Below are 10,002 nucleotides of genomic sequence, written 5' to 3' on the forward strand. Positions count from 1 at the left end.
AAAAAATTAGCTGAACAAACTCAACAGGATAAGCACTATTGGCTACATGAGAATGTTTTTCTCCTGCATCAGCATTAATCTAGCAATGACTTTGGTATTTCAGTGCATCAGCAATTCAGCTAGGCTCCTCCTGTGACTCATCAAACTGAATCTTGGACCCATGCCAACCTATCATTTTTATCCTTAGCCACTCCTGTTTCCATAACAACAAAAATTTGAAATCAAAACTTGGCAACACAACAGAGGTAAGGTAATTAAACAGCTAATTCACTTACAGCTAAAACTGAACTATAAACTGTACTTGCTAAATCTACATAATAGATCAAAACATGTCTGAGAGACCTTTACATTATCAGTTATTAAAGCTCTTTGATTACTTTGGCCACTCACTGACACTGTGGTTATCAGCTCAAGGCCACCATCTCAGATATCTAATCCAATTCTCTCTTAGTCTTTACATAGATTTTGGTCCAACAGCAGGCACAGAAATTTTGTCCAGAAATGGTTAATTAATAGCTTACATGGGTTACTTTAGTACAGTTAAGTGAATAGGTGTTCCTGCTGAATATAAAAAGTGGCCCTTTGTCGTCTTCTATATCAGTCTTGGGCTTCAGTGTAAACCATTGTTTCATACTTGACATTTCACTATAATTGTCTGAAATGGTTTCATTGCTTTTGATATGGGGAATAGTGGTGATTCTGTGCTTAATGCTATGGCTTGTTCTGGGAATAAGGAGGAGGTAAGAAGGATTGTTTTAATACATTATTTCATGAAGTTTTCTTCTCTGTTTAAAATCACATTAGCATTTGTGTTTGTTAATTAAAATTAATGATATATATTATATTTACATATATTAGTAATGTGTATAATTATATAACATATGTATAATTTTATGAAATTAGTATGTTTAAGAAAAACAGTCTGGTTTGGTGGTATCTAGTTTGTTTATTTATTTATTTATTTAATGATTCACTTTTTATGTGTACATGCTTTCCAAAAAAGGTGAGATGCTCCCAATTACTTAAACTAGGCACATAATAAATATAAAGAAAAGGAACAAATGCATGCAACATATCTGTGTCAGCTAATTAATTATGTGAATTGGAATAAAGAGTGTCTAATTTATCAGAAGTGGCTAGCATTGTTCCTTTGGTCTGCATAATGTAAACAGGATGCTTAATGACTTTTCCTACATTGTCATTATACTGTTTCTGTTTTTTGCCCATTAGATTAAAGAGAGAGAGAGATGAATGTTATCTGTGTGTGCTTTCTATTGAACGATAAGAAGTTGTACTACTAAAATGTAATCTGCAGCAGACATCCAAATGGAGGAATATATCCAAAGACATAGCAATTCAGCATGTGCTTTCCGTTCCTTGCCCCAAATTACAACCTTGGTTCAAATATGAAGCTCTAAGTGTGAAAGAAGCCAACAATAATTCGTTTATCTTTCTTTGATGGGTTCAGATTATTTCATTGCCCATGAGATTAATGATCAGTAACGTTCCACAATACTGCATTAAATTTTCCCTACTTGCTGTTTTACATGTGCATCACTATTGATGACTGGATGAGGGAGAGAACACATCTGTGTAGGCTTCTAAAGATTCAACCAGGCTGTTCAAGGAGGCTTGAATTAGCAATAAAATGTGAATGAGGACAGGTGCATTGGCTATGCATGAAAGCAGCTGCTTTTGCATGAGAATCTTCGCTCTGAAATCAGAGCAGTAGTTGAGTAGTAGATATGCAGAACAGTCAACACAGTTAAAGCTGGCAGGCTTGATTTCTACACAGACGTACACACAGCAGCAATACTAGTAGATCTATTGTTCCAAAGAGCAAACAAGGCAGAGCACTCAAACCAAACAGATATTGCATCTATTGCAGCAAACCAGCTGCCAAGTCTGGGCTTAGCAGACTCTCAGAGGTGGCTTCTTTCACATAGAAAATACATTTAAAAATACGTATTTATATCTCAACTCTGCCCAACACACATGCATGCTCTGTAATATTCATTTGGTAATAAAACTTATCCAGGTAAACATAATTTGCCATGAACTACAATTTCTATTTAAAATAAAAAGACACACCAATCAAGAGTAAACAAGGTAGAAGTGATATGTTTAAAAGCAAAGGTAAATTTCATCAAATTTGATTTACAGTGTGTCTGATGCATTCTCATTATCAGGGCTATAACAAGCTTCTGTATTGTACCAAAGTCATTATTTGCCAGTTATCTACTGCCTTCTTAGTGCATTTATTACTCAGAGGAGGGCAATTCCTTCTAGCAGTGATGGATGTGTGTAATAAATAGATTCTTGCGCAGCAGATTTGAAGGTCGTATATTAATTTACAGCCATAATCTTCACCTTGCATATATTGCCTTTTGCAGACGTCCAAGTGAGCCACCCTTGGAGAATGGGCTACTGCCGTATCTTGGCTGTGCTTTGCAGTTTGGTGCCAATCCTCTCAACTTCCTCAGGACAAGACAAAAAAAATATGGTCCCATTTTTACTTGCAAATTGGCTGGAAAATATGTTCATTTTCTCACTGACCCCTTTTCATATCATGCAGTGAAAGGACACGGAAGACACCTGGACTGGAAAAAGTTCCATTTTGCAATCTCTGCAAAGGTAGCATTTAACTTTACCTGTTAAAAATATTCATGGTCTATCCTTCATCTATACAGACACCAGAATTATGGAATATGAAATAAAATCAGCAGCAACAAAATATGTACAAAAATAGACTATTGGGCATCTTAAAACAACAGAGCAAGCTAAACAAATATCAGCTTACTGAACTTAAAATGCCCCAAGAAGGGAGAAATACCCAATATAAAAGTTGTGCCACCAAACAGCAAATTTGAGCTGACATTACAAGTGAGACGTAGTTTGCGTCACAGGCCAAACTGGGGCACTTGCTGGGCCAAATTTGGCCTAGGGCCCGGAGGTTCCCTACCCACCAGACTGAAATTGACTCTTACTTGAAATGATCTTTACTCAGACTAGTAACAGTGCAAGCTTGGCAGCAAGCCCAAGCTCCAGAAGTCAAGTTTCCAAGGTACACGAGCGAGACCAGAAGTTCATAACTGAATGGAAGCTATGAACGTGCCCTGACAGTTGAAGTGCTCTTCCCACCAACTTTTAAAGATGATCTGGAGTGAGCTCTCTCACAAGACTCTCACACTATGATTCTACCACGTCTGCACATGGATGCTCCATCTGTGCAGATGTGCCTGATCCTACCTATGATAATGGCACCTGGTTATTGGAGACAAGACTGTGTCCTGCCCCTCTGTCTCCAGCTTCAATGTCACCTTGCCCTGATCAGCCTCTGTCTCTGACTGGTCAAATCTTCCCAGTTCCCTGCTGAGGCTCTGTGCTCCATGAGAGGGATGGTGGAGAGAGCTAGCCGGTCTTCTACCCCTTCTTTCTCATGTCGAGTCATGTTAGCTGTCCAGCCCTCCCCCATCTGTTCCTCCGTGTTTCTCCTTCTCCTCTTCTTTCTGGGGCTGCCAAACCATGCCAGATCCTAATGGAGCTAAGGGAGATCCTTCTTACCTTTTTAAAGTGCAATTGGAAGTGGAACCCAAGGTTCTCATTAAGTTGTGATTAGTTTCTCTTAATATCCGTATCTCAATAATATAACTGTCTCCACAATGAGCCTTAAATCCTTCCTTAATGTACATGAAAATTGATTTTAAGTACATATTTAAATGAATCAATATTGGTCCATTTAAGAAAATCAAGCTGCAGTGTTTGTGCACTTACTTGGCAGTAAGCAAGCCCCATTTAAATTCCTAGGCTTTACTCATGAGTCACATGTATAGGATTGTGAACCACAGATTGCTGGAATAGATATTAGTTTACGATATAGTTGCTGTGAATTGATTTGTTTTGATGTCTAGGTAAGTTTTATTTTAATTTGAAGTAAATGAATACATATTGGCAGCAACAATGCACAGATTAACGTTCCACCAGATGAGTCTTACCATGACCTAAATCTGATTGATTCAGGCTCCATTTCCATCCATGCTAACCTAGATTAAGGCCCAATGAGTCCAGTAGGGCTTTCTTCAAAGTAAGCATGGAAAAGAGGGTGCCCTCAGTGGTACTTATTTCCAGTCAAGTATGCTCTGGATTACTGGTTCAGTGTCCAAGCCTTATCTATTGTCTTCTATGAAATTTGGAATGTTATTATGAAAGCTGAAGTACATTTCTACAGGGTGTGTGTTTGTTTGGTATTGGTAACAGTAAGTTTGTATGGTTAATTGGCTTCACTGTCCTCCTTAAAACATAAACCGTCTTCACCAGACAGCTATTAAGATGATGGATTTCGAAATCTGGAAGAAAAGATTTAGGATTACTCTCAAATTTAGTACTTAATATCATTTTGCCATCCTCCTTGGCAAAACTACAGCCTGTTCCAACTCCTCTTGGAGACAATTACAAAGCCTTAAATGGATACTGGATAGGGGTTCTAAGTGGTCATACTTTATCTGTCAACATCCATCAACATCCATGTTTAATGATTTCTATTCCTGTACTAAATTATGGAGAAAATATTTTGCCTCTGATTTCACTTGTAAATTATTCTTCACTTAGGGCAGCATCCAAAGCGCTGCAGGCAGTTTTCTGCTTAGACACAGCTTTTCAGCTGTATCTCAAGGTGCAGCCTCCCAACAAAGGCCCTCAGAGGTGGAATGCTTTTCATAAATGGTGCCCTATGAGATGCAAAGGGCTGTGCCTGCCTGCCTGCCTGAATAACTATTTTGCTCCCACATGCCAGCAGGCAGAGGTGTGGGCAGGGGGAAGGGATCGGATAAATAATAAATTGTGAATAAATTGTAACATTCCCCATTTTTTCACAACAGGCATTTGGACATGGTAGTATTGACCCAGATGATGGAAACACCACTGAGAATATACACCAGACCTTCACCAGAAACCTGCAGGGTAATGCATTAACCTTTCTCGCTGAGTCCATGATGGAAAACCTGCACTATGTCATGGTAGAACCAAATGCATCGAGAATTGACTCCGGTGACTGGGTAACTGATAAACTTTATGAATTCTGCTGCCGTGTGATGTTTGAAGCTGGGTTTCTAACACTGTTTGGCACAGATTTTAACCCAGTGGGCCATGACAACCGCCTTTCTGCCAACCAAGAAGCCCACAGAGCATCTATCCTCAGTACCCTGGAGAACTTCAAGGCATTTGACCAAGTCATTCCGGCCCTTGTGGCAGGCCTACCAATCCACCTGTTCAAAAGTGCCCACAGTGCACGAGAGAAGCTAGCTAATGCTCTGCTCCACAAGACCCTTAAAAAAAGAAACAACATCTCTGAGCTCATTTCCCGCCGCATGTTCTTCAATGATACTCTCTCCACTTTTGATGAAAACGGAAAAGCAAAGACCCACCTTGCAGTTCTGTGGGCTTCACAGTCTAATACAATACCTGCAACCTTTTGGACTTTATTCTTTCTTATTAGGTAAGTAGCTACATTTCCCATGCTACTGACTTTGGCTTACCATTTACCAGATGGAATGTAACATGGTGGACATGTCGCCGCTAATGAGCTGCATTTTCCTGCTCTGGTCTTGGACAGTGCAAGCCTAATGATGTCTACTCAAAAGTAAGTCCTATTGAATTCAATGGGGCTTACTCCCAGGTGAGTGGGATGAAGACTGCACCTTTATTTCTTTTGTTCTTTTTACCTCTCCCTCTGCTATCCCAGAGTTGTCCTTAGTTATGGTAGCTCCATGTTCAGAAGCGATGCACATCTAAAAACTAGATTCTGGGGACAAACAAATACAGTGGTACCTCATGTTAAGAACTTAATTTGTTCCGGTGATCCGTTCTTAACCTGAAACTGTTCTTAACCTGAGGTATCACTTTAGCTAATGGGGCCTCCCGCTGCCGCTGCGCCACCACGTGATTTCTGTTCTCACCCTGAAGCAAAGTTCTTAACCCGAGGTACTATTTCTGGGTTAGTGGAGTCTGTAACCTGAAGCGTCTATAACCCGAGGTACAACTGTAATTGAAGATGGCTATTGCCCTGATGTCCTGCTTGTATATTTCCCAGGAGTGGGGACGGGCATGAGGGTTCGGCCAAAAGCAAGTTACTTAGGTAGGTGTTACATGTTTGGAGGGTGTGGTTCAAAGTGGTCATTTCATACTGAGTTGGTATGAAAAACAACATTCAGTGCTAGGGCCAGGGTACCTAGAGCAGGCAATCCCAGCTTGGATCTCTCAAAGCCTCCAAGATACAACTAGATGATCATGCCATCCTTGATAATTCAGGCCTGCCTGCAACTCTCCCCTGCTTTTGGATGCACCTGCAGACAATGACTCGCACTTTCTTTTTCTTGCACTAATTGCATGGACTAGATTATAGTGATAATTGTACTATGGTTTCAGGTAAAAAAAGTTTTTAAAAAGTAAAAAAAAAATGTACTTTTTAAATTTCAGGAATCCAAAAGCAATGGAAGCAGCTATTAAAGAGGTGCAACGGGTGTTAGAAGATGCTGAGATAAAGATAGACTCCACCAGGAAACCTATTTCTTTGAACCGGAAACAGCTGGATGACATGCCTATATTAGGTATAGTTGCTTAACCTGAATCCTCTACTTTTACATGCTAACGATAAAATAACATAGTCCAATATTTAGGAACCTTTATATGATTGAAACTGGTCAGTTCTCTAATGTTCTTAGTTACAGTCACGTTATCCTAAATATGTGACAACAATCAGTTTCTTTCTAACTACAATAGCGTTTGGTGGAAGCATACAAATTCCAAGGAATTTTGTTGTTCTCCCCATTGACTTTCTTTTATTTGTGTCCATCACATTACTTTGAATTTTGCAATCTGAGCAGCAGCACACCTGTGTATACTGTAGGTTGAAGGTTTCTCTTTCTTTCTTTCCTACACAGATAGTGTTATCAAGGAAGCAATAAGGCTGTCCAGTGCATCTATGACAGTCAGAGTTGCTAAGGAAGATTTTGTTTTGCGATTAGACAGCAACTCCTACAATATCCGCAAAGATGACACCATAGCTCTTTATTCCCAGCTGTTGCATTTTGATCCAGAAATCTACTCTGATCCCCTGGTGAGTAATTGACAGCTTCAAAACAAAGCTGCGCACATCAGCAGAATTGCCTTAGTGCTTGCAGCCAACCACTTGACATCAATATTGTTGCCTCTTATTGCACACAAGTGCTGGTTTTTTGCTAGATGAATTCCAGAGCTCTTTAAAAGAGGCATTCTGGAGTGAAGCAAGGAAGGAACATTTAGCAGCAGCAGTTGTATGCCAAACAAGCAGAAACTTTGGTAAAAAAAATATGATTAAAAATGTTCCCTCTCCTTTTCCAATTTCATGAGCACAAAAGAGTTGATTAATACTTTAATAATTACAGAACTGCTAGCTGTAATTTATTTTGTATTTCAATAATTAACTGAGATGAATTTATTTTATCTTCATTGAAAAAGAATGGTAGAACATTTGACAACTTTTGGAGGAACTCGTAAATGATGTTGAGTTTAAAACTGCATTATTTTGGACTTTTTTGGCAGACATACAAGTATGACCGCTATCTTGAGGAAAATGGAAAGGAAAAGACCACATTTTACCGCAATGGTCGCAAATTAAAATATTATTATATGCCTTTTGGAATGGGACTTGCAAAATGTCCTGGAAGATTACTGGCCGTTCATGAAATTAAACAAATTTTGACTTTATTGCTATCTTATTTTGAAGTGGAGCTTCTTGATAAGAATGTGACATGCCCGTCTTTAGACCAATCGCGGGTCGGACTTGGTGTTTTACAACCTGCAAGTGACATTGATTTCAAGTACAGATTAAAATGCCTATGAATTTGTGGAAGAAAAATGTTTGTATATTTGGTCCCCACAGGGGTAAAAAAATTCATGTAATAATGGCAATGGAATGTATTAGGAGGAATAATGAGGGCTGGGAGAAACTATGACTGTTGCTTAATATGGTTTGTATAGAAAATGTTTCCTTTTTTTTATAGGCTCAAAAATAACAAGAAATGCTATACATATCTACTCTATGTGCTACTGCTGGGTCTCCAGTGGAGTTTTTGGGTCATAGTAGGGGTGTCAATGTGAGGAATGTGTGTTCGGACAACAGAGTTTTGTGCTGGCTAGTAAGGACAAGAGAGATGGAAGAGACCAGCAAATCCACCTGTATATCCTGCTACTGATTTTGAGGCCTGTGATTTTTGTCAAGATTGAGAAGGGGAGAGAAAAAGCATCTGGGCCTTATTGACACCATCCTTTTATTTTGTGTTTGCTTTTTTGCCCAGTTGCTTCTATAGACAAGGGGTGAGATGCTTCTTGCTGTGGATACCTGTAGGCAACCATTCATAAGTATTAAAAATACTGCTCAGGATGAGAGCCTGAATGGATTGCAGAATAGGGATGAAAGGTCTTAAATTGCTCAAAAGTCCCAGCATGAGTCTGTTGTCACAAAGTGGAACCCTACTTGCGTGAGAGGCAGTGGGGGAGCGAGTGGGCTGCAACAGGTGAAAAATGGGGTGGGAACTGTTGCTTAAACCAATGGTTGTTTAATCTGTTTGAATGTTCTGTGTTGTTGTTTTTTACCATAGGTATTTGGTTAAATATATGTATATATATGTATTGCAAGTAAGTAAATAAGTGACCAAGCTTTTGAGCTGACGGAGAGGTTACTTTATCTCTTTCTGTAGAAGCTGGTTGCATAATGCCGCAAACAAAACTTGCAGACAAACAGACAAAGAGGGGTTATGATTTAGCGTCATCAGGGCAGCTGGTACAAAACTTGTCCTGATCTTTGGAAGAGGGTAAAATGCTTATGCAGGCAGGGATGGTGCTTATTTAAGGTTACTATATGCTGGCATTCGAGATTCTTAAATGTATCATGTTCCAACCGTCACACTTCTCCAAATGAGGTATATATGTGTACATTGTTTATTTCTGTTCATTTCAGATTACATTTTCTTCAATAAAATATTTCAATCACTTTGCAAAGGTGTCTGATCAGTCTTGTGAAATATATAATCAAGCAAATAAAGAAATAACTCAGCCATTGGGATGCAAATAATGATCTTGGGCAAAACTCAGAAAAAGCACTATCCTTGCTCATGAGCATACAGCTGGTGGGATGTTTTGCTTATAATTATGTAGCAACACGGTCAGGGAACAAAAAACAGGGTGCTTACAAAATATCATATTTTTGGCTGGGATTCAACCACATACTGGCAAATTCAGGTTGTACAATTAAAGTTGATTTTGAGGTCTCGCACAACAAATCCACTTCTCTCAAAAAAATGTTTTTTGCGATAAGGAAAGTGATGAGAAAATGCACTGGAAAGTGTGGGATAACAGTTCCTTAATGCACTGTAACCAGATGAAATGCAGAATAAATAGGCTTACTGGAAGTAGAGATGGAGAACAAATTTGACTCAGTTTGTGTTTAAAGGCAAATCTACCTAATTCACAATTTTCAAAACATGATTATGATCCAAAACACTGTCATCCTCCAAAACTGTCACTCTCCAAATGGCTTGTAAAATGTGTATATTTGTCAAAACCACATACAAAAATGTGTTTATTAAACTTATGAGTTTTAATAAAGACATTGCAGTGAAATGATTAATTTTCATTAAAGCTGCTCGGCTGGTGGCAATGGCCGCAGCTGTGTTTCAAAGCACAGAAACAGGAATTTAAAACTGGTAAAGTGAGAAAGCCACCAAACCAAAATTGCCCATCTCCAAGTGACCTTAGATATTGTATACTACCAGAAACTGAGCATGCTATTACAGCAAAATATTTTAAAAATATGTACCATGTTCTCTCGCCTAGAGCATAGCTGTCAACGTTTTCCTTTTTTTAAGGGAAACTCCCTTATTCCGAATAGGATTCCTCGCAAGAAAAGGGAAAAGTTGACAGCTATGCCCTAGAGTACCAATAGACAATAGTAACCCCACTCTGGCT

At 39.0% G+C, this 10,002-nt stretch overlaps 1 protein-coding gene across 1 annotated transcript; it reads left to right on the top strand.

Annotated features, from left to right (window-relative positions):
- Positions 1-596: 596 nt before the first annotated feature.
- On the top strand, positions 597-9,036 carry CYP7A1 (cytochrome P450 family 7 subfamily A member 1). Its single transcript, XM_083451168.1, has 6 exons — positions 597-740; positions 2,394-2,634; positions 4,878-5,494; positions 6,475-6,605; positions 6,939-7,114; positions 7,579-9,036. The coding sequence occupies exons 1-6, from the start codon at positions 661-663 to the stop codon at positions 7,876-7,878; spliced, it is 1,545 nt and encodes a 514-aa protein (XP_083307294.1). The 5' UTR covers positions 597-660; the 3' UTR covers positions 7,879-9,036.
- Positions 9,037-10,002: the final 966 nt, after the last annotated feature.

Source organism: Podarcis tiliguerta, assembly GCF_965153285.1.
Source record: "Podarcis tiliguerta genome assembly, chromosome: 7".
Taxonomy (NCBI): domain Eukaryota; kingdom Metazoa; phylum Chordata; class Lepidosauria; order Squamata; family Lacertidae; genus Podarcis; species Podarcis tiliguerta.